Source organism: Eucalyptus grandis, chromosome 9 (assembly GCF_016545825.1).
Source record: "Eucalyptus grandis isolate ANBG69807.140 chromosome 9, ASM1654582v1, whole genome shotgun sequence".
Classification (NCBI taxonomy): Eukaryota; Viridiplantae; Streptophyta; class Magnoliopsida; order Myrtales; family Myrtaceae; genus Eucalyptus; species Eucalyptus grandis.
In genome coordinates this window covers 32,308,744-32,333,724 of record NC_052620.1, presented here as the reverse complement: position 1 = coordinate 32,333,724, position 24,981 = coordinate 32,308,744, and the positions used below count along the sequence as shown (strand labels likewise).

The following is a 24,981-nucleotide window of genomic DNA, read 5'->3' as shown; positions in this document are numbered from 1 at the left end:
TGCCTCTTTATATACCAAAAAAGAAAGAGAAGAATTTCAACTAGCCAAAGTAATGACCTCCTTGGGGCCCATGAAAGTTTAGTGAGAAGCAAAAAGGATGTCCATCCAATTGAGCCCAAAGCCTGAGCCCACTCCTTATCCATCTCACACAACTGTACTTCATGAACAAGGCCGGCGCAGACGGTTTAATTCGGGTCGGATTTCTTCTCACTTTTATCAAAATCAAAGATTACTCGAGTGTTGTTCCACGCAATTGAGCCCAAAGCCTGAGCCCCACTCCTTATCCATCTTACACAACCGTACTTGGTTCGGATTTCTTCTCACTTTTTATCATAATCAAAGATTACTCAAGGGTTGTCTTTGGGTCTTGAGGCCTTTTGGACTTGTTCTGGTCTCTTCTAGCCTAGAGGCCGAGTCTTCACTATCCTCTCCGTCTCTCTCATATTTCTTTCATTTGGAAAAACTGAGGTTATCTTTTTTACTTTGTTTTTTTGGCCATCGTTAGAGAGAGGCTAAAAATACACACGATTTCTATGGTTCAATTTGCTTGCTGGACCCTGTATGACGTCCCTCGGCCAAAAATACCCGAACGATGTCGAGCAGAAACAGATGCGATTCATAAGCTGAAGTGGGACTGGTTTCATAGTCGCAGCCCCTAATCCCTTCATTCGATTCGACAGTACTAGGAATGTAAAAGTACATACGCTAGGACAGGGATTTCCGCTAGACATTCCAAAGGCCTTTTATAAACAAGAGGATTGGGGGCATAGTACAAGAATGAAATTCTCACTAGCCTCCTGAACGAGAACTTGAAGGCTCGCAACCTGGCTAGCTAAGCCTATCTCTTCTTTTTTATTTGGACAAGCAAGAGAAACCGAAAGGAAACGTAAAGGAAAATCAGATCGATTCTTGCTAAACCAGCTCCGTCACTCTGGTTTTGCTTAGTCGCCCTCCGGCGACCCCGACACAAACACCAGATCTTTTGTTTCCGTCTTCACTTCCTCCGTGCCCTCTTCACCCTTCAACTTCGCCGTCTTTGCCTCCTCAAGTGCTTCGACCAGGCTCTCCAAGCAAACCTCGACGTTGTTGGAGGCGCTCTTGGGCATCAGGTGCTCGGCCACGTCGGCGGGCGTCAGGTCGACCTCGTTCAACAGCTTCCCGATATGGTCGAACAGGGGGTGGGTGTCGATTTCCAGGTAGTTCTTGGCCAGGACCTTGAACGCCTCGAACCGGCAATACGACAGCTCCACGTGCTTGTCCATCCGGCCCTTCCTTATCAGCGCCGGGTCGAGCTTCTCGATGTGGTTCGTCGTGAAGACGAGCAGCCTCTCTCCGCCGCACGACGACCACAGGCCGTCGATGAAGTTCAGGAGCCCCGAGAGCGTGACCCTGCTCGCCTTCTCGCCGTCCGGATCCTTCTCTGCCCGCTTCGCCTGGTTACTCGCCTCGCCATCCTTCACCTCCTCCACTTTTGCCGCCTTCTTCCTCTGGCCCGTCAGGTCCAGCGAGCAGTCAATGTCCTCGATCACGATGATCGACTTGCTCGACGTCTCGATCAGGAGCCTCCTCAGCGACGTGTTGTCCTTCACCGCAGTGAGCTCGAGGTCGTAGATGTCGTAGTTCAGGAGGTTCGCCATCGCGGCGATCATCGTCGACTTGCCGGTCCCGGGGGGGCCGAACAGCAGGTACCCACGCTTCCAGGCCCTGCCGATTCGTGCATAGAACTCCTCGTTCTTGCTGAAGGTGATGAGGTCGTTGATGATCTCTTGCTTCTCGCTGGGGTCCATGGCAAGGGTTTTGAAATTAGCCGGGTGCTCGAACACGACGTGGGTCCAGTACCAGTTGTTGTTCGTGTAGAGCTTCCGCTGCCGGTTCTGGAACCTGATCTCCTTGCCCTGTTTCAGGACATGCCTCAGGTATGGCCCGAGGATGAGGTCCCTTTGCGCCTTGTGGAAGGTCAGCTTGTAATACCTGCATGATATGGCCAACCAAATTGTTCAAGGAGAGACAAAACAGAGACGCGACCAACAATGCATAGCCAAGCAAAACTGAGTGAATGTAACTCGTACCCGCTCTCATCGACCCCATCGGCGTGGAAAGACGATGCCCGCCTCCTCGATTCTTTTTTGCCAGAAGCCCACCAGAGCTTAACGCCGTTGTGCTTGTCGGAGACCTCCTCATGGTCGTCCATGCTCACCACCAGGGACTGGTTGTTCTTGACCAGGTCGCCCTTGAGCCGCTTGGCCTGCGTGGTGGCTGCTGAGCTGAGGTAGTTCTCGATGGCCAAGTAGGCCTCGCTGCGCATGAGCCGCTCCCCCGTGTACTCGTTGAAGGTGATCTGTATATAGGGGTACACGTAGCGTAAGAAGCGCTGCGAGTACTTCGTGACGTAGGCCCGGAGGTCAGGCGGCAGGAACTGCTGCAGGATCGCCCAAGCGAACATCATGCCCGCAACCACCGACCCCAGGTGAGCAAACGCGTTGCCCCCTCCTCCCGAGTTCGCCGTCTTAATTGGCTGATCGATCTTCATCTCAACTCTATCACTAGGAGCACAAGCACAAGTACAGAGATCATACACGAACCGGTAGTGTATTTATAGAAGTGGAGAAAGAGAAAGCGGGGGGATGTGGCTTCAACACGTGGGAGGGTTTTTTTGTCATGAAATTTCTAGGACGATGAGAAAGGTGGGGGAGGAAGCAAGATTCTCGACGCCTTTAGAATTTCGTTCTCCATCGTCCGAAATGTAGAAATCTTATTGGTTAAACTCATGCTAAAAATCAAATTTTGGGGCGGTCCCCATCACCATGTTGTCTCTTTGTCGTTAGTGATGTCTCAGCATCTACGTCGGGGGAGGATGCTTCCTATGGTGCTTCCGGGAGAGCATTGCTGTTGAAATTCTCGCTAATGCTGACTCAAAAGTAGACGGTTCTCGAGGAGGAGGCGCTGTCATGTTGACCTTGGGGTCGGAGTCGAGCCCCTGTTTTACGGAAAATGACCGCTGTGATTTGGACGCGAAACTACTCCCGTCATTTCGGTGCTCGATCTCGGAACTCGATCTCTATGGTAGAATCGTTTTTGGTAACTTGGAATCGAGAAAGAGAGACGCTACTGAAGAAAGTAGAGATTCAGAAAGACTCCAGCTCGATCAGAATTTTATAATAGCAAAACTGCCTTATTCAAATCAGAGAAGTTCTGTCAAATCAGTGAAAGCGTCCTAACAATTTTGAAATCGACATGATAGGTTTGCTATATTGTTTAAAGTGTCCTCCTAGCTAGCGGCGTTCACACAACTGTCAAGTAAAACCCAAATCTCCAAAACCCGTGCGGTTTTTCCAAAATCAATGTCGAAACCAATCTAACACTCGCTCTCTACAGATGACATTTTTGAGGCTTAAGGTTTGGGATTCTTCTGGGAAAGTTTATGATCCCGGTTTTGGGATTAGCTTAATCCACGCATGCCCTTGGTATGCTAGAAATGAGTTGAGCAATCCACAAAATTGGCGTCTGAAATAATAGAAAAAGCATATACATGTGCATAAATGGAGCAACTTATTAATTTCTTAATTTAATTTAAACGAGCCGACACTCCAAAAAAAAAAAATGACAGATAAAAACCTCCCAAGACAAAACGAACTGAGAGGGTCATCAAAAGCAGAATGGTCCACCAACCCCGAATAGAGTCAGCTTTGATAAAGATGAACCCCCTTCGGTGACTCGACACGCATTGTCGTAGATTCTCCAAAATCAATTATTTACCTTGTTTCTGCAACAGGACAAACAATCCCACTAGGTCTTTTTATTGCAGAATTCAAGGGCCGTGTCTTAGCTTCTCATTGGGTATAGTGCAGACAATTCATATATAATTGCAGAATGATAAACATATCTTGATGCGCAAGAGTGTATGACGCCAGAAAGGTTGATGTCATGCAGCTGACAAAGCCAAGAAGACGAGCAATCTCACAACGCCTCTTCCTCATACGACAAAGACCATACATAATCTAGTCGGTGTGCATGCTTTCACATGCTTGGACCGCTTTGCCTTCTTTCCCACTAGACAAATGAGGATAATTAGCCCTGCACTTTAAAAATACTATTACTTGCACGATCCACACCCTTCCCGATGTGCGCCATTATCCATTTGACCATCTTGATTCTCGATTAATTCCTAAACTTTGCTATGTCCCCAAAGTCGGTGTGGACTGCTTAATAATCTGTCACCCATTTGTTCATAACAAAAGAAACCAATGGATCATGAACCAAAATCTGGTCCGAGCATTACTTAAGCAATGGAAAGTCAAGGACTGAGATTAATATAGTGAGCCTAATTTTCAACCGAAGAAAGAAGCTAACCCAGAAATTGAACTATTTGCAAGAGTTCAAAGGCATAACCCAAATTGCAAAGTAACAAGATGAAAAAGTTCATTTGGACCGCTAAACTGTCCTTCCCATTTGAGCCTATCCTTGACGTTCAGATTTTCCTAATCTTATAATTAGAACTAGAAGACTAAAAGAACGTATCTACCATTCCAGTTTGTTAGCTAATTTCAGCTCGATCCCGTCCACTTTGCTTGGCCACTCTCTTTCTGTTCTTCAGCATCCGCACGACCAACATGACACCCTTCATCTTCTCTTCTTCAGCAGAGAACCCGCCCATTTTTCACTCATCCTCCACCATTTTGGGCTCTTCTCTTGCCTTTCCCTCATAGCTTTGGCCTGTGCTTCTTCCTCGGCCTTCTTCTTCGCTTTTTCCTTCACTGCTTCGAGTGCTTGTATCAAGTTCCTCAAGCAAACTTCCACATCCTCATCGTCGGACTTGGGCATCAAGTTCTCCGCAACATCCGCAGGAGTCATATTGGTCTTGTCAAACAACAGGCCAATTGTTTCATACAGAGGATGATCGTCGATGTTCAGATAATTTCTTGCAAGAACCTTGAATGCTTCATAGCTGCAATATGACATCTCTATGTGTTTGTCCATCCGTCCTCTCCTTATAAGAGCAGGATCGAGCTTGTCCAAATGATTGGTGGTGAATACAATTATCCTTTCACCCCCACAGGCGGACCAAATTCCGTCGATGAAGTTAAGAAGACCAGATAAAGTGACCTCACTGCTTTTCTTCTTCTCTTTTAGGGTCAGCTTCTTCACTAGGCTCTTATCCTTGCCACCGTTGTCATCGCCCCCCTCCTTCCTCTGGCCGGTGAGATCAAGAGAGCAATCAATATCCTCGATCACCATGATCGACTTGCTTGAAGTCTCAATCAGAAGCCTCCTCAGCTCCGTGTTATTTTTTACTGCGGTGAGCTCCAAATCGTACACATCATAGTTCAAGAAATTAGCCATGGCAGATATCATGGTGGACTTTCCAGTTCCTGGGGGACCATAGAGCAAATAACCACGCTTCCAAGCCTTGCCGATTTTAGCATAATATTCTTTTCTCTGGGTGAATTTCATAAGGTCGTTCATTATTTCTCTCTTCTTGTCTAGATCCATTGCCAACGTTTCAAAGGTTGCTGGGTGCTCAAAAACAACATGGTTCCACCTGGAGTAGAGTGGATCATTTGTGTATAGCTTCCGCTGTCGATTTTTAGATGCAATCGCCTTCCCTTCAGTCAATACATGCCTGATGTAAGATTGCATGATTAACTCCCTATTTTTTCGATGGAACGTAAGTGTGTAGTATCTCGGTGGCTCTGTCGCCCCATACATTGAAACTGAGGAACTCTTGGAGGAGACTCTGTTCAAGAACCACCGAACCTTTGCGCCCTTGTATTCATCGGTGACCTCCTCATAGTCATCCATGCTCAGGACGAGAGATCGGCTATCTTTGACAGAATCCGCTTTGAGCCTCTTAGCCACAGACGTGACATTTTTCGTGAGGTAGTTCTCAATGGCCGTGTATGCCTCGCTGCTCCGCATCCTTTGGCCCGTGAACTCGAGGAACGAGATCTGGATGTGGGGGTCGAACAGGCTCATCCACTTGTGGACATATCGGTCCACAAGGTTGCGCAGTTGGGCGGGCAAGTACTGCTGGACCATTGCCCGGAGGACCATCAGCCCGCCGATCATGGACCCGTAGTGCGCAAACATCTCAGGGAACATCCCCTCTCTCTAATGTGAAATTTCAACCTGCGAAGCGAGGGCATGTGCAGTGTTTTAGTGTGCGACTGTCAAAGAATGAACGACTGTTTCATTGCATATACGAAAGGAACCCAAGATGAAATTACAAACGTGAGTTTTTCTTCAAGATGGCTGAGTACAATCCAGAAGGTATTAATTTGCCGAACAACGTTCACGGAGAATAGTTTTCGGACTATCATGTCCTAACTCCTATAGCCATAACTGTCTCTACTAAAAGTTGTCGTAGACACCAAAAGAGACCTGAACGGTGGTCCACACCAGGACCACAAACAGAATCAGACATTCACTGACAAAAACAAAGACGAAAAGGAATTGCTAAATATACGATAAAACATATCATCATCATCATCGTTATGTGTCAATGCAACGCAGGTTACCTTCAAACAAAATTTGGGATCGGTCTTTGCTGCAATCGAACGTGCCACCCGCTCTAAGGACTCGGCAGGAAATAGCAACAAGTCACGTTGACGCCAAAGACAGAGGGAGAGAGAGAAAACGCCGTAAAGAGAGAGAGAGAGCCCGAGAGTGGTGGCGAGCTATGGCGCTAGATTCGCTGCCTCGTGACCGACGCTCTCCCTGCTAAAGGCGAGTGGCTCCTTTACGGCAGTGGACGCCAAAGGAGGAGGAGGAGAAGTGAGGACAAAGATGCAGAGGGAAGGTGTATGGAGCAGAGACTGTGCGGAAGAGGGAGAGAGAGCGCGCCTTAGAGGAGGAGGAGGAGGAGGAGAAGATGAGCGGAAAGCGCCAGAAAATTTCTAAAGGCTAGACAGCACAGGTGATAAGGAGAGCTACTGTTGGGAGCACTAAATACTCGCTCGGATCTATCCATCATGAAAATCCGGTGCACTAAATGCTTCTTCATGCGAACTCAGTGTGCTTCACGATTTTTGCTTCTCACTCGAGTAGGTAACACAGCCTATTCCAGCTTCTTTTTTTTGACGAAAACAGAGGACCGTAGATTAATATCAACCAAAAGTGCCACCATAGGGCATAATGTCAGTACAAAGCAAATCCAACAGGAGCGGTGGAGGAGAAAAGATCCAATTATGGGCTAGACTTCGGTGTTCATGGGCCTGTGCAGCCCAGTGGGCTACTCTATTCGCTTCCCTCCTGCAGAACAGTATGTGTAACCTAGAGAAGCAAGGGATGAGTGCCGCAGCTTCAGAGATGAGAGAGCGAGCTTCCCATGGCGTCGAGCATGGATTCCGCAGAGCATGGACAAGCACCCAGCAGTCAGATTCCACAATGAGTTGCTTCCTTTCCATTTTCTTTTGTAGCAAATCGTGTAAGGTGACAGTAAGGGCTTGAGTTTCTACTTGCAACGCCGTAGTTGCTAGAACAGTCTGTGTAGATCCATTGATTAGTCGACCAGAGTAATCACGCCAAATAGAAGCCACAGATCCCTCCTTTGATGTGGAAGAAAAGGCTCTATCTATATTAATCTTTATCTCGGCAGGATCCGGAGGCTTCCATAGGTGCTCTGAGGTCAGGAGGTTGGGGGAAGAGCGCGTCCACACTTCATGGGATCGACAAGCAGATTGGGCAGATGCAAAAGCTGCCAAAATAACTTGTTGTGGATCAGGAACAGCCCTGCGAAATACAAAAAGGTTTCGGGATTTCCAGAGGTGCCAGAGGATATGTGCCAGGGTTTCCAAATCAGGTATGGCCTTCTTCTTGCATATCAAATATGCTAACCAAGCATCCATGCGATTTGTATTAAAGTCTGTTGGATTTAGTTTAACTACTGAATGAGACCAAATCTTGCGCGTCCATGGGCAATGCAGAAAGATATGTTCCGTAGTCTCTGGGGTGTGATGATGACAAATCTGGCACGTAGGATCAGTGATTATTTTCCTGCGATAAAGATTGTCCTTTGTTGATAGAGCGTTGTGGCATAAGGACCACATAAAGATGCGTATCTTCGGTGGGGTTTTCATTTGCCAAATCTTGTCCCAAAGCTGTCGGGGTGGGTGGTAGGAGGAGGATGCAATATCTTGTACCTTGACATCTGTAGTAGATCGTAGGGAATGATAGCCATTCTTGATAGTATAATAACCATTCTGAGATCCTTTCCAAATAAGTCTATCCTCTGTACAATCTGTTCGGATGGGGATTGTCGAATTTCTTCGACTATTTGATCAGCAAAACTTCTACGCAAAGAGGGGTTCATTCCATTGGTTGCTCTCCAAATTAATAAGATCAGCAACCCTTAGTGGTTCTCCTCTTGGTGCAGGACCGCCAATAGGACCATTATTCAGCCACTTATCATCACGGATTGAGATCCGTTTCCCATCTCCAACTGACCATTGTAGATTTTGCATAATTGAATCTCGGCCAGTCAGTAGACTCAACCATCCCCAAGAGGGTCTCGACCCTTTGTTGGCATGCCAGAACTCTGTGGAGTGATGGTATAGACCCTTAAAGAGTTGACTCCATAAAGATGACGGGTTTTGTAAGAAACGCCATGCCTGTTTTCCTAGTAGTGCTTTATTAAAAGTGATAAGATCACGAAAACCAATGCCTCCTAAATCTTTCCTAGCCTTAAGTACATCCCAACGTTTCCAATAGATGCCGAGTGATGATGATTGTTACGCCACCAAAATCTAGCAACTTTCTTCTCTATAGATGTACATAAGGACATAGGAATTTTGAAAATAAACATTGCATATTGAGGAATTGCCTGTATTACCGATTTAATGAGTGTCTCCTTGCCCCCTTTAGATAGGAATTGCTCTTTCCAGCCTTCAAGTTTTGAATTTACTCGACTCAACAACTGGCGAACATCTCCTTTTTGATTTACCCCAATCCGAGGGAATCCCAAGGTATTTGCCAATCTTCGTTAACACCGGTACCCTAAGTTCTCGGGCTAGGTTTTCTGAAGCCGAGCGGGCAGGTTTTTCGAAGTAGATACCAGATTTATTCCGTTTACCGCCCGACCCGTTGCTAGGCAATATTGATTCAGAATGTTGGCCAAATTCTGACATTCCTGAATTTTCCCGTCAAGGAAAAAGATAGCATCATCAGCAAAAAAGAGATGGGATAGAGTCGAACACCACCTGTTTAAAGTAATGCCGTGAAGATTATTCATGTCCACTGCGTGATGGATAAGTGTTGACAGCACATCTGCCACCAGGATGAAAAGATAAGGAGAAATAGGGTTACCCTGTCTGAGACCTCTTGATGGATTAAAATAGTGAAGATTTTCACCATTAAATTTAATACTAAGAGAAGCTGTGGTAATGCATTGCATTATCCACTTAACCCATTGTGAGTGAAAGCCCAGATGTAGGAGATAATCCCAAAGAAAGTCCCATTCAACGCGGTCATATGCCTTCTGCATGTCCGATTTCAGAACGGCCTGAAAAGATTTCTTTGGCTTCCGAATTCTAAGCTGATGCAAGACCTCTTGAACGACTAAGATGTTGTCCTGAATTTGTCTACCACTCACAAAGGCAGATTGTTCAATAGAAATTAAATCAGGTAGGATAGGTTTCAAATGATTCGCCAGAATCTTTGAGATAATTTTGTAAATAAAGTTACAAAGACTAATTGGGCGAAATTGATCTAGTCGTTTTGGGTTCGGTGTTTTGGGAATCAAAGATATGGAAGTTCGGTTTAGTTCAGGACGCATAGCACCAGAGAGAAAGAAGTCTTGTACCGAATTAAAGATGTCTTCCTGAAGAATATCCCAATGGTGCTGGTAGAATATCCCATTTAGGCCATCAGGTCCTGGCGCTTTTGTTGAACCCAATTGAAATACAGCTTGTTTTACTTCTTCTCAGGTAACATCAACTATAAGAGCCATGTTCATATCCTCTGTTACTTTTGGTGGACACTGCATTAGGATTGGTCGATAATCTCGGTGACTGTCGAAGTGTATAACCTTTGGAAGAAAAGGTTAGTCATATTCTTCAATCTTTCTTGATCTCGGACCCAAGTAAGATCTTCATCCCGTAGCATAGTGATTCGATTCCGGTGTCTCCTCCGAATAGTTGTCTTTGTGGAAGAATTTTGTGTTCTTGTCCCCCCATTTAAGCCAACTAACACGAGATTTCATCGCCCAATATTGCTCTTCTTGCTACCACAAAGTCTGGATTTCAGTTTGAATTCGTTTAACCTCCGCTGAGTCGTAGTTCCTGATGGATTGATTAGAGATGACTTGGAGTTGCCGAGTCAAAATGTTGATCTGCTGGTTACCCCTAGGAAACTTACGACGACTCCAAGATGCTAGAGCTGCTGAAACAGATTGTAGTTTAGAAGAGATAGGGTGGATTGATCTAGGTAGGGAAAGCCAAGAATGAGCAATAACTGATCTGCATTCTGTGTCATTTATCCAAAAGGCCTGAAATATGAAATCCCGCTTCCTCTTAACAACCTTAGCATTAGTGTCCAACAAGATGGGGCTGTGGTCAGATCCTAGCGCCGGTAGTGCATAAACTTCAGCTTCAGGAAATGTTAGACGCCAGGCAATTGTACAAACAACCCGATCCAATCTTTCTTTAATTAGCTCATCACCCTCCCGGTTATTGATCCAAGTAAAGGCGCAGCCCTTACTATCTACATCCATAAGGCGGCAAGTATTTAGAAAGTCTCGAAAAGATTGCATACGATAGCAATCCGGCGGTCTCTTTCCATCCTTCTCCCAATAGTTAAGGATTTCATTGAAATCCCCAATGCAGGCCCATGGTAAAGCATTATTAAAACTGATATGACATAATTCTTCCCAGAGGTGTTGTCTTAGCGAGTAAACAGCTGGTGCATGAAGACATGTGAGACGCATAGACTTCCCATTGGCCAAATCGGTGCATACCATATCCATGAAATTTTTTGTGTTGCTCCATAGTTAGAGAGACCCGTCGGTCCAAAAAACCACCGTCCGCTAGCTAATCCAATAGGATCTTGAATAAGACAATTAGGGAATTTCAAACGCTGTTGGAGTTGGATAAGTACTTCATTCTGGTTCTTTGTTTCCATTAAGAACACCAAGTGGGGCTATTCTTGGACCATGAGGGCCCGTAGAGCGCGAACTGTCAGGGGATTGCCCAACCCCTGACAATTCCAGCTTATGATCTTCATTTTTCACTTGGTGGCTGTTGAGGGCCAGCCACCAAAGCCCAAATGTCAGCTTCCCGCTTCGCGCACTGTGGGTATCCAGGAATTGTTCATCATCCAGTCATGCGTAATGACACCCTTTGTGTCATATGGCGTATAACGTTTTTGTTTTTTAGCCACACCCACCTTTGGTGGCAGTCTAGAATTCTTTGTTTTCTTGACTTGTTTGAAATCCATAAGTGATGATTGAATTCCTTTCATTTTAGCTATTGCAGGAATGAGCGCTGTATGTAGATGTGTCCCTTCCATGATCGGCTCTGGATTTTTTACATTTGTGCGGGTGCTTTAACTCCATGATCGAAGAAAGTGCTAGTCGGCCTCTGGAGCAGCAACGGTAGCTATTGGTGGGGGCAAAAGAGGGATAATCGGAAGTTGGGAAGGAGGCGTCTCGGGTATGCTTTCTTCGACCGATCCGGAAGGATGAAGGATTATAAAAAGTTTGCCGTAAGGACTAGCCTGCTTTAACCTCGCCTTTAAGCCATGGACCATAGGCCATAGTATCCCCGCCTTCAAATTTGGATTCATCATAGGGGATCTCTTTACAATACATAGCATAATGGCCCAACCTTCCGCAAGAGTAACAGAAATGGGAAAGTCGCTCATAGCGAAAGTCAATCCATAATAATTTTCCTTCTATACGAATCAGTTTACCTGTCTTTAAGGGTTCCTGTAGTTTCAGTTCAACCTTCACCCTAGATGATCATTTATGTTTTCTCTTTAACGATTAGGTGGTACGGTCGTATTGATTATAGATGGTGACTGATAAGTTCCGAAATACATTTTGCACGCTTTTCAAGTTTTAAAACTGACTGAGTTGAAATTTTCATGGCGTCCCTTATTTTTCATTGACAATTTTAGTAAGTTCAAAATAAATATATATATGCATATATTTTTTATTTATGAATGCTTGGAATGGATACCAATTTCTTTATTCATAGGAATAGTTGGGGAATGGGTATAATTAAGTAAATTTTCAAGTCTAATTTCGTCATCTTCACATCCAACATGCTACTCCATCTTAATTAAGTAAATAATACTTTCAAGTCTAATTTCGTCATCTTCACATCGAACATGCTACCCTATCTTATGTAAATCAATTAAACGCATGTTAGAAATCTACCTGAAAGAGATTTAGGTCCCAGGGGTAACGCGGTTGAAAAATAAAATCTAGAAAAATCTCGAAACTAATAAAAGTCAAAGAAGAAGAAGAGCTAATCGATGCTTCATGCAATGAAGTCCATCGCTTTTTGCAAAGATTGCGCTCTCCAGTTTTTTTTTTCTCGGATAACGAAAAGAAAATAAGTGCAGGCTCGCAAGTCGCCATCCCCTTTTCTTTCCGAGGTTGCGTCTTCGAATTTTTCTTGTGCAAAAGAAGGGCACGCGAGCTAGCTAAGGCCGGCTTGAAAAATTGGAGCATTCCACCACTCTTTTCTTCATTCGCGTGCTTTCATGATATGACATCAAGGAGATGACGTCTTGAGAAGGTGAAAAGTCCTTATCGATGATGCATACAATGATGTCTGTTGAGCACTTTGGATGGAATTATTCATCTGGCGACAGGTCAAAGGAGCAGGGAAATTTCATCTAGTTCAGACAATGCCGACACTCCCGAGTCGCCGTCTGGTCCAGACTTACGGTCCTACTCGGTAGAACGACCGATGAAGAATCCACGGCCGTGCTCAGTGACACATCAACAGCCGTAAGACGACAAGACGACAAGAGAATTTTGGGTCGCCTTCATTTTTTATTCGCGACCTGCTTCCATCGGACATAAGTTTAATACAAATTACTTGGAATTTGTTCTTGATGCCCAAGAAAACTGATGCATAAGAAGCAACGCCAGGAGTTGCTGTGCTAGTACTATCCCTTTTCGAAATTCATAGAGAAATTAGACATGTTTGTTCCTGGAGAGATGTTCGCAAGCTTCGGATCCGCGATCGGCGGTCTGGCATTCATCTGCGTCATGTTTCCCCGGTGGCAGCAATACGTCCCTCCCCAGATCCGCGCCCTCCTGGACCGAGGCGTTAACAAGTTGATGAACTTGTTCTATCCGTACGTCCTAATCGTGTTCTCCGAGTTCGAGGGGGATCGGCTTGCGCGCAGCGAGACCTACATGGCCATCCAGAGCTACCTCAAGGAACACGCCACTTCGCGGTCGAGGAGGCTCAAGGCGGAGACTGTCAAACATAGCCAATCTCCGATTCTGAGCATGGGTGACAACGAGGAGGTCTCCGAGATGTTCGAGGAGGTAAAGGTCTGGTGGGCATCGAGAAAGAGGGTCCCCAGGAGCACGTCCCTTTCGCTCTATCCCATGACCGAGGACCGGAGGTATTACCGGCTCCTATTTCACCGGCGACACCGAGAATTGATCACGGAGTCTTATATCAAGCACGTCTTGACGGAAGGAAAGGCGATTGCACATAGAAACCGGGTGCAAAAGCTCTACACAAATAATCCGAGCAAGGGCTGGAGCTACGCACCGTTTGAGCACCCTGCCAATTTCGAGACCTTGGCCATGGACCCGAACAAGAAGCGGGAGATCATAAATGATCTCAAAAAGTTCACAGAAGGGAAAGAGTACTACGCCAAGATAGGGAAGCCCTGGAAGCGCGGGTATCTGCTCTATGGCCCGCCTGGAACCGGCAAGTCCACCATGATTGCTGCCATGGCTAATTTCTTGAACTACGATGTGTATGATCTCGAGCTGACTGCGGTGAAAGACAACACCATGCTGAAGAAGCTATTAATCGAAACTTCGAGTAAGTCTATAATCATGATCGAGGACATTGATTGCTCGCTTGATCTGACAGGCCAGAGAAAGAAAAAGAAGAAGGAGGATGACGATGACGAAGATGATGAAGAAAACGCAAATCCGGCAAAGAAGCTGGTCAAGGAAGAGCAAACAAGTAGCAAGGTGACTCTATCTGGTTTTCTCAACTTCATTGACGGTATCTGGTCAGCTTGTAGGGGAGAAAAAATCATCATATTTACGACCAACCATGTGGACAAGCTCGACCCTGCTCTTATAAGGAGAGGAAGGATGGACAAGCGCATAGAGATGTCCTATTGCTGCTTCGAGGCATTCAAGATTCTTGCAAAGAATTATTTGGACATCGAGGATCACCCTCTGTTCGAAACAATCAGCCCACTGTTAGGGGAGACCAATATGACACCCGCCGACGTCACGGAGAACTTGATGCCTAAGTCCGATGACGAAGATGCAGAGGCCTGCTTGAGGAACTTGATAGAAGCGCTCAAAGCGGCAAAGAAGGAAGCAAGGAAGAAAGCCAAGGAAGAATCACGGGCCAAGGCCAAGGAGGGGAAAGAGAAGAAAGTCAGTGGTGAGAAAGAGGAAGCGAAAGAAAGTGGAACATCTGCTGAAGAAGTGAAGGAAAATGGTGACATCAGTGGAGGAGTTGCTGCTGAGGAAGTGACGGAGGATGGTGTTGCAGTTCCAGATGTTGAAGTTTAGCTGAAAACGGGGTAGATGGAGTGGTTGGCGTAAATAGAGAAAATTAAGTAGTCTTCATGGATTTATCGCCCTGTTTTATGTTAGACATTTGCTGCATTATTTCAGATCAATAAAGAATTAGTGGTTTGACAATCACAATTATGTTCTAACATCTCAACTGGTTCTGGCTGTCCGAGCACATGTCTAACGATAAACATTGCTAACTCAATCAAATAAGAGTTAGTAAAAATAGAACTAAATGATAACTGAATTCGTGAAGAGTTGGCTAATCTCGCAAATTAACATTGGTAATTTGTTATGGAAGTCAATGTTGCAACCCTCTCGATGGCTAAAATCCTGAAGACGGCTTGACGGATTACCAAGTGGGCGGATCATGGCGCATGCACTTGGTGTGAATTCTCTCAAGCCTTGTCAATTACAACATTTTTTTTTTTTTAGTTATGATGCAATTTGGTTTTTCTTTAGTAGCCACCACTAATCTATTTGTTATTTGGTTTTTCTTTAAAAGTCGTCACTAATCTGTTTTGAATCAATTATGAGCCAAGTGAAATGCATGACTTCGTGTTACTTCCGTGAACCAAAGATTCAAGAGTCTGGGCACTTGATTATACTAGTCTTATTTAACGCCTATCATTGGTACCTTTTCTCTTGATGCAATCTTTTCCTAACTTTATTTCGTAACATGCAACTTCATGTCCATGCAAAAGCACGCAGGCATCACTAAAAATAATAAACATTCAAGGCCACATGTAATAACAACCCGAACCATATTGTGCAACATCAATATAAAATCTTGTTATTACGCTTCATGGCAAGACTCCCATAGGCGAAATATAAATCTCTTAATTTAATGATGAGAGATAAGATCTAAATGAAATGAAAAATAAAAATAAAAATAAAAATATTGCTCACATATCCAAATATGAACATATCTAAAACTGTGAATATGGCTTTTCTAAAAGTTCATTCGTTTCGCGGAAAATTGACAATTTTTGGAAAATGACTTTGGAAAATATTTTCCCATAAATCATTTTCTAGAAATGAGTACATTTTCCAAGTGTCGGCTGAAAACCTAAACTTTGAGTGAAAAATTTTTCCACCGTTCATTAGCTAATTTAATTGTTTGGGAAAAATTATGAAAAAATGAATTTTAATATTTTAAATTGACCAAAAAATTAGTTTTATTTTTATATATTTTAAAAAAAATGAATTTTTAATTATTTGTATTTTTAAAAAATCAAAATTTTAATTATTTATTATTCTTTCTTTCTTTCTTTCTTTTCCTCCCTCCTTCATCTCCGCCGCCACATGCCCGATGATGGCCACACACCCAACGATGGTGACCAAGACCCGGCCGCTAGATCCGGTGAGCTCAAGGCTGGCCTTATCCCGCCCGAGCTAGTGGCTCGCCGAGCTAGGCGAACCTTGGTGAGCTCGGGCGGCCCAAGCCCCGTCCAGCTCACTGGATCTAGTGTGACATCCTGATTTTTCAAATATGATTTCAATTAAATAAATCGGGCCTTTCATCGAAACGCTAATAATGCTATTCTCTGAGCTGATCACTCACGAAATAACTAGACTATCTAGGAAAGCAATTAGGGAATCTAAATGCAATTGGACTTGAGAATTCGACCAAGAATCGACTGCTCGACCGTGTTGATCTGCAAGGGTTATTACGGCACCGTCAGAGATCGATCAGAAATCAGAGATAGGTCGATTCGACTGAGATATGCGATCAAATTGTGGGTGATTCCACTTGATTGAAAAATTCCCATCGATCGACACTAAATTGATTTTCTGTCGTTTTGGTACCCGATGCCTGTAATTGAAATCTCGAGATTTTCACGATAATCGATGGTCGCCAATGGGTCAAAGATGTACTTTGTGACTCGAGATAAATCGATCACAAGTCAATTGCACCAAAAATTCCTAAAAGTTATCCAGTAGACTAGGTCATGCTAAAAGTGCGTCGGATTGAAAATAACCGCAAATTTGAACCCGATTTTAGAAATTGAAAGTTCTAATGTGTCACAAGCTATTTTAGGAATGTCGACTTATTCTCCGAAGAATTTTTAGAGATTCCAAGATTTTTACGAAAATCGATTCGGACGTTGCGGAAAATTAGCGAAAATTTGTACGGGCCAAATTAAAGGAAATTTGGACTTCCAAGCCAAGCCTTCGAGTGTCGGGGACTTACAGATAATTGTTCGGGATTTTTCTTCAGCAAAATCGGACCTCAATTTGGACAACCGGAGAGGAAATTAAACATAAAGCTGAAAATTGGGACTTTAAATTGGATTAATTAGTGATTTATGCATTACAAGAAAGTATTAAGGGGAACATGCTTTTAATGGAGGGGATAAGGATGCTTGATTGGGACCCTCCACCGGCTGCTTCTCTCGCACGCCACTTCTTTTCTCTCTCTCTCACGGATCAACACAGGCCAGCAGCTACTCATTTTTCTTCTCCTTTGTTTCGGTCTCGCCTTGCTTTCCTTTCATTTTTCCTTTCACGACAGCTCTCCATCTTCACCCACCGAAACACCAATTTTCCCCCATCTCCAAGCCACGACACGTCCTTATTTGCTGCATGCTCGGTCAACGTTCAAGCGAAGCCCACCTTGTTGACTTCATTCACGCCAACGAAGCCGCGTGTCGCGGCATCTTCTCCGAAGACCAAGCAGCTCTCTCCACTTCGGTTTGTTCCCCTCCGGTCAACAAACGAGCGTAGAAGACCACCGCCGAACCCCACGCACGCCTCCACGTTTCCAGCAACTCCCGGTGTGTGTTTTCGGCCCAGCTCCCGCCGTTCGTGCACCCTTCTCCACCAGCTCTTGTCGTCCACCCACAGTCCACACGTCGGCCATCATCTTCAGCGATTTCATTTTTTTGGCCAGCTCGACACCAGCGAATTTCTCAGCTCCGTTTCTGTTTGGGTTGTTCCCGCATCCAGCTGCCAGCGAAGCCCGCTCGTGGATCAGCAGCAACACGCGAAGCCCAGCTTCATTTCTTCAGCCCGCATCATCAGCCCACGAATTCATCCACAAGCCCATCTTCAGCACAGTGATTTTAAGCCCATCTCCAGCAGACTTTGAAGCCCAGCAAGTTGTTTCTTTTCAGCAGCCCAAGCCCAAATCAAGCCCAGTCAAGTCATTAACAAATCTCAATTTGGGCTGAGATTTGTTGGGCCCATTTTAGGCCCGGTCCGAGAGTTTGCCGACGCCGCCAAAAATTCAAATTTCGGCCGCCGTCGCGGTGAACCGGTTTCCGCAATTAACCGGTGAGTTTATACTCTAAACTCTACTTAGTAGGCTAATAACGTTTAAGGGGTGTTAGCTTTATTTTATTAGGAATTAGGTGGTTAGTTAGATAAAATTAGAAATTGAATTATTTAATTGAGCATGTTATGCTGTTAGCATGGTTTAGCTAAGGCCTAAATAAATTGTACTATTTATCTAGAAGGGTTCGAAATTTTCCGGTCCGTATTGGTATTTAATTTAATAATTTTGGCCAAGGTTAGTATTTTTAGAAATTAAATTGAATTAATTAATTAATTTTCGAAATAAATTATTTATTAATTATTTTTCCGGAATTTAGGCCAGGATAGCCGGTGACCGGAATTTCGTGCTGATTGCAATGATGTCGTTAATTTCTGCAATTGAGTGTTAAATTATGCAAATTGAGTGCTGATTGGTTTTTGGGTATTTAATTTCAAAATTTGTGAATTTCCAATATTTAGTCAGAAAATCCCAGGTGTCGGGTTTTGACACCGAAAATGGTTTTTAGTACTATATGAAATAGTGGGATTTCAAAAAGAATGAATATCAATTTTTCTGGATCAAGTTGACCGTGTACCCACACACGAGTAATTTCATGTGAATTTCTAATACGAAGAAAAAGGGCTAGGCTCACCATTTTAATTGAAGCATTTGTGTGCAATGCACGGTGCCTTGGGCCATATTTGAGTGATCGTGTGATGGTTATGAGAAATCGTCTCGGGCTATTGAGCTAGACGTTATCCTTATTTGGGATACCCCTAGATAACGGGAAGCCGGTCGCAGTTGATTCTGGACCCTATGCTCATTCGGGAAAGCCGTCTGATAAAGAGACGTGCCGTGCTCAATGGGGTGAGACGAAGCCTGGCAATGCCAGAAGACCGCCGAACTGAGAATAGGCCGTGCTATATGCCGAGATCAAAACTAGGAACGCATGATTAATTGAGTGTGGCGTTTCAGTTATTTGGAGCTTATTGTTGCTCATGCTTTTATGTTGTCTGTGATATAAATTATACTGACATGCAGGGTGGATCTAAGACGAAGTAAGTCTCATTGATTGTGTGATTGCGTGCTTAGGATGCTTCTGGGCGTATTTCCCTCCTAATTGGGGTTTAGAGCTTAGACTCGTTGAGATGATATCTCATCCCGTTGTAGGACAACATTTTCAGGGTCGTCAAGTGGAGAACCTGGAGCTGAGAGGAGGTGATCGGAAGCGTAGGTCAGTTAGGACCGCTTCTTTTTGGAAGGCCAGTCTTTTGTAGTCTTTTGTAGTCTTTTGGCCATAGACCTGTGTACATGACTCAGTGTATATATATAAAAGCATGTTTGTTTGTGAATCTATTATTCTGTTTTTCTATCCTGAGATGATTAATGTTAGGGGATTTCTTTTCGCTTCCGCATGTGCAATAAAATGGAAAGGGTCACTGACTCATCCTGGGAAGTCGCAAATTATTATCGACCAGATAGGGATGGGCACGCGCTCGGGGTCCGGGGTATGACATCCAGTGAGGTCAGAGCTTTGCCCCAGGCTGGCGAGGCCCGAGCTCGGCTTCCCCAAATCGGGTTAGGCGGAGCCTCGCTGGCCTGGGGCAGAGCTTAAGCTAGCTCGCGGCCGTGGCTGCGGCCAATCGTCGGCCGTTGTCGTGGCCAGCGACCGGCCAAGGCTAAGGAAGAAAGATGAAAAGGAAAGAAAAAAAGAAAAAGAAAGCATAAAAATAAAACAAAAATGTGTTGGTGAAAAGAAGTAAGGTGGAAGAAATTATGAAAAGTGGAAAATATTTTCTTTATCTTTGAAGGTTGTTTTTTCCAACATTTTCCTTGAGTAGTTTATTTCCCATGAAACGAACATCGAAAAACGTTTTTCTGTAAGTTATTTTTCGTGAAACGAATGGAGCCTAAATATGCAAATGTTTAAGATGCAATTTCCTAAATGATGTTCATGTAGTTTCACAAAACATGCCCCCTAATATGCTGATCTAGGGAGTAACAAATGCCTGTAACATGCCATGAATGATATTTTGTGATATACAAGAAGTAAATTTGGTGCGATGTAATCATGAAATTAAAAGGGATGATGTGATCTAAACTGAACTAGAGATATGAAATTTCTAAAGTGTGGAGTACATAGTTAATTTGTAACAGAATAGTCATCCTGCATAGCTTTTTATCTGAGACACACGAATAAAATTAGAAATATATAGCTATAAGCAAGCAATTAAAACAGAACAAGGTCGAATAACCCAACGGATAGAAGAAAGAAATTAGACGAAAACAGCCAAAACAAAGTATGAAGTCCCCCACCACATTCGGAGCAACTTCCTGAAAGGAGAGATGAGCAGTTCAAGACGAAAACACAGAGATGAGTTCAGGAAGCAAGTCAAGCACCCATCAAAACAAGAAGTACCCCACGTTTTCCTTGGACTGAGATTAAGTTCATGATGGCCCGATAGTCAAAACAAGACGAGATGAGGAACGGTGCTTTCCTAGACAGCGAATGACTAAACCAGACAAGTCGGCCGGACAGTTAGTCTGGTAACATCGAAGCTGTGACCCTGTGACGACTAAACAAAGAGTAGCTGAGCAGCGAAACGAGAAGACGAGCTGCAGGGAGAACGGCGCTCTTTGTCTCGCCACAAGCTGGACAACGGCTGGCTAGCGCGACGAGTGACCTGCCGGAAATGATGAATCTCCCTTGTGGCAATGGACTTAGTGATGATCCGGTTAAGGCAGTCCATTGAAAAGGCCGCGAAACAGAGCACAGATCGAGAGACAAATATAGAGTGAATCAAAATACTACAAGAGTTTAATCGGAGAAAGGACGACCTGGTAGGCGTGGTGGCGACAACAGCGGGATCTCGAGGTGGCCCAGATGCGGTGACTTCCTCGGCAGTTTCGGTTCTTGAAGTCGGGTCATCCCTTGGGCTGAAGCGCGTACTCAACTCTGGGATGGTGGCTGGTCTGTGACGCAGAGAGATAGCTCGCTCATCGGTGTGGGGTCACATTGAAAAGATTAAAGACAAAAGTAACGAGCAACTACAACCCAATGAGTAATATATCCTTTCTAAACAGAACTACTATGCATATATATAAATCAATACCAAAAACTCATACTTCAAACCCAAGATAAAATATACATATCAAATTAAAAATGAGTTGTTTCATTTCAACAAAGTTCTATACAAATAAAAAATATTTATTTAATCCACCACCACAATTCAAACAAATATGATTAGGTCCATTAATTAATTTCATCAAATTCTAAATCTCAAATTACACATTAATGATCAATTCATGCTTAATATCCAACTTAGGGCTCTCGAGGTGGCTCCCATGAAATTTACCTTATCGTGTTGCCCTCAATTCTTGATCAACACACATCAATAGTACAAGGCGCTAAAAATAGTTCTAATTAGACTCGTGTCACCGTGAAGTACTTAACCTTTGACTAACACATATTAATAGTACAAAGCCATAGGGATGGCTCCCATGATATTTGTGTCATTGTGTAACACTTAGTGCTTTATTACAATACCCTAGAAGTAGCTTCCATGAGACTCGCATCATTGTGTAAAACTTTATTCTTAATCAATTTGTATTACAATTGATTTCACAAACCAAAATATATAGCCTTTCACAAATCAATTCTTTCTAAAAAGTCAATATAAAATTTCTATCACAAATTAGTTTCAAAAATCGAAACAAATAATCTTGGCAACTCAGTTCATTGGTCAAAATCCTCCTCATGAAAGAATTTCTTAAATATATTCGGAAGCTATCTCCATGAAGCAAATTCGCAAGCTAGTACACAAAATGTTTGAAGTCAAACCGTCTCACAATAAGCAATTCGTGCTACACACTTGATCGAACTTTATACGACAAATCTATTCATGAGTTCCACAATATCAAAAGAGAGATCGGCATTCCTCATCACAGAATACCAAAAATCAACCGACCTAGCCATCCAAGCAAGACAATCTCGTAATGCGGGCTGAGGAGGCGTCGTTGACAAGTACCCCTTCCTTTTTCCTTTCTCTTTCTTCTTTCTCCTTCCTTTCCTCTATTTTTGCTCCTCTTTCCTTTCTGATACGTGCGTGCTGTCTGTCCATATTTGGTCAGTAGTCAGTAGTCATCCTTTGTTGAGTAGTCAGTAGTCATCCTTCTTCTTTTTTCCTTTTCTTTGCATACCTTTTTGACCCAGTCAACGTTACGAGATCGAACCAAATTTGGTCCAACGACCATGTATATAGAGGAAATCAAAGGAGTCACGATTGTTTAGCAGAAGTTCCGACAGCTAAAAATATAAAAAATAAAAAAGAAACAAGAAGAAGAAGAAGCAAACATAGAACCCAATGATCTGCACTAGCTAAAAGGAGTAAACTTATTACAGAGTAACAACAGGGCAAGAAAAATTCATCTGGACTACTAAATATTTCCACATTTAATACTACTCTTCCAAAATCTGTTCAATGACTTCAATTTGATCCCATCTGAGTTGCATGGCCATTCCATCGTCTCTCGCTTCTCCAGTAAACCGCTCAGTTTCCCTTCTTCAGCAGATTTTCCACCTCTTTTTAGCTTCTCTCCACCACTTCAATCTCTTCTCTTGCTTTTCCTTTTTTGCCTTCAACTGTGCGTCTTTCTCGGTTTTCTTCTTCGCTGCTTCGAGCGCTTCTATCAAGTGCCTCAAGCAAACCTCCACATCTTCGTTGTCAAACTTAGGCATCAAGTTTTCCGCGACGTCGGCAGGAGTCATTTTAGTCTCGCCAAACAGCCGGCTAATTGTTTCGAAAAGCTGATGGTGCTCGATATTCAGATAATTTATCGCGAGGACCTTGAATGATTCAAAGCAACAATACGACATCTCGATGTGCTTATCCATCCTTCCTCTACGTATAAGAGCAGGGTCGAGCTTGTCGAGGTGATTAGTCGTAAATACTATGATTCTTTCCCCACCACAAGCAGACCAAATTCCATCAATGACGTTAAGAAGACCCGACAAAGTGACCTTGCTGCTTTTCTGCTCTTTTTTGGTCATCTTCTTTAGGGGGTTATCATCCTTGTCGTCCTCCTTGTCTTTGTCATCTTCCCCTGCCTCCTTCCTCTGGCCCGTGAGATCAAGCGAGCAATCAATGTCCTCAATCACTATGATAGCCTTGCTCGAGGTATCGATCAGAAGCCTCCTCAGTTCCGTGTTATTTTTAACCGCCGTGAGCTCTAGGTCGTACACGTCGTAGGTCAAGAAATTAGCCATCGCAGCAATCATGGTGGACTTACCGGTCCCAGGCGGACCATGAAGCAGATACCCGCGCTTCCAAGCCTTGCCGATCTTAGCGTAGTACTCTTTCCGCTCAGTGAATTTCGTGAGGTCGTTCATTATGTCCTTCTTCCTGTCCGGGTGCATAGCCAGGGTCTCGAATGTCGCGGGGTGCTTGAAAACCGCAGGGATCCACGTGCAGTCTTGCGGGTCGTTTGTGTAGAGCTTCCGCCGCCGGTTTTTGCTTGTGATCGCCTTTCCTTCGGTCAGTACGTGGTCGATATAAGATTGAGTGATCAAATTCCTGTGACGCTGGTGGAACGTGAGCTTGTAGTACCTCTGGTTCTGCGCCACGGAATGAAACGAGAGAATCGTGCTCGGCGGGACGATTTTGTTCGAGGACCAAGTGATCTTCACGCCCTTGTATTCGTCGGCAACCTCCTCGTGATCGGCCATGCTCAGGATGAGGGACCGGTTGTCTTTGACGGAATCTGCCTTGAGCCTCTTGGCCCGGGAAGTGGCGTTCTCGGTGAGGTAGTTTTGAATGGCGGTGAAGGCCTCGCTGCGCTCCATATACCTGCCCGTGAACTCAGGGAACGAGATCTCGACGTAGGGATCGAAGAAGCTCACCAATTTGTGGAAGTAACGCTCCAGGAGGTCGCGGAGCATGGCAGGGAAGTATTTCTGGATCATCGCTTGTAGGAGCATGAACCCGCCGATGGCAGACCCATACTGGGCAATCATCTTGTTTCTTTGAATCCCGAATCTGCGAGTTATGAGAGTAAATGGGGACGAGCATATAAGATCAATTTATAAGCCGAAACATCGTTGGAGATATTAAAAAGGAAAAGCGATCTGGAAATGGTTCTGTCTTTCTTCCGCAGAAAAGTGACAAAACCGGAACGAACTTTTCTAGACACATGCTTTGATTCATCTTGGAGATCTCATATTGTTGGAAGATACGCTTGATCTAGAGGAAATCCTTTTGGATTGAGATTGATTCACTAAATTATTCAAGGATTAGATTGGATTAATCAAATATTAGATTTGATTCATTGAAAGAATTTCCTTTCTTTCGTACACCTGTACTACATTTACTCGGCTTTGTACACAGTAAAAGAATGGAATAGAATATAGAAAATTCTCCCAAAGGTTCCTCTTCCTTTTTTACGACTCTTCCTTTCTTCCCTTAGCTTCTTGTCTTCTTTCACCTATGCATCTATGCCTTGAGTTTTAAGCTGTCTCTTTTGGAGGAGCATGTCGACTAGAGTTGAAACACCGAGCTAGCTTTAGTGTTCCGGTTCTGGAATCAACTTATATATATCTACTCATGCTAGATTAGAGATCAACTAGATTAGCATCGTATCTTCGTACCTCTGATACACGGGAAGCACTTGCACCAAAATGCGCCGCGACTCACCCTCCTTCAATCCTTCAGTTCCAAATACAACGACAGAGGAGCCGAGCTCTCAAACTTGAAGAAGAAATAAGGACGATATTGATTAGAAAATTGTGTGCTGGAGTTGAGGAACAGAGGGCAATATTGAGCTGAACTGCGAATTTGGTTTGTGTTAGAAGGTCGCTGGATGAGTGCACATTTATAAATGTCCTCCCCTGCTAAGCAACTGCTAGGATGTTTCCTTCCCTGCTTTTTTTCCCAAAAAAGGAAGACAGATAAAGTTTATGTTCATACTGTCTTTTGGTATCAATTCTAAAGAATAAGCTTGTATT

At 44.0% G+C, this 24,981-nt stretch overlaps 4 protein-coding genes across 4 annotated transcripts; 1 reads left to right on the top strand and 3 right to left on the bottom strand.

The window, feature by feature from the left end:
- Window positions 1–709: 709 nt before the first annotated feature.
- LOC104419336 (AAA-ATPase ASD, mitochondrial) lies at window positions 710–2,573 on the bottom strand. The gene is made up of 2 exons (XM_010030969.3): window positions 2,070–2,573; window positions 710–1,971 (listed from the first exon to the last, which is right to left on the bottom strand). The coding sequence occupies exons 1-2, from the start codon at window positions 2,528–2,530 to the stop codon at window positions 942–944; spliced, it is 1,491 nt and encodes a 496-aa protein (XP_010029271.2). The 5' UTR covers window positions 2,531–2,573; the 3' UTR covers window positions 710–941.
- A 1,734-nt stretch (window positions 2,574–4,307) lies between these two features.
- LOC104419335 (AAA-ATPase At3g28580) lies at window positions 4,308–6,871 on the bottom strand. The gene is made up of 2 exons (XM_010030967.3): window positions 6,516–6,871; window positions 4,308–6,126 (listed from the first exon to the last, which is right to left on the bottom strand). The coding sequence occupies exon 2, from the start codon at window positions 6,097–6,099 to the stop codon at window positions 4,621–4,623; it is 1,479 nt and encodes a 492-aa protein (XP_010029269.2). The 5' UTR covers window positions 6,100–6,126; window positions 6,516–6,871; the 3' UTR covers window positions 4,308–4,620.
- A 6,062-nt stretch (window positions 6,872–12,933) lies between these two features.
- Window positions 12,934–14,871, top strand: LOC104419333 (AAA-ATPase At3g28580). The gene has a single exon (XM_010030963.3). It carries the CDS (start codon window positions 13,145–13,147, stop codon window positions 14,720–14,722), a length of 1,578 nt encoding a protein of 525 aa, XP_010029265.1. The 5' UTR covers window positions 12,934–13,144; the 3' UTR covers window positions 14,723–14,871.
- Window positions 14,872–22,240: 7,369 nt separating this feature from the next.
- Window positions 22,241–24,849, bottom strand: LOC104419332 (AAA-ATPase At3g28510). Its single transcript, XM_010030962.3, has 2 exons — window positions 24,625–24,849; window positions 22,241–24,016 (listed from the first exon to the last, which is right to left on the bottom strand). Exon 2 carries the CDS (start codon window positions 23,992–23,994, stop codon window positions 22,546–22,548), a length of 1,449 nt encoding a protein of 482 aa, XP_010029264.1. The 5' UTR covers window positions 23,995–24,016; window positions 24,625–24,849; the 3' UTR covers window positions 22,241–22,545.
- Between the last annotated feature and the right edge of the window lie 132 nt (window positions 24,850–24,981).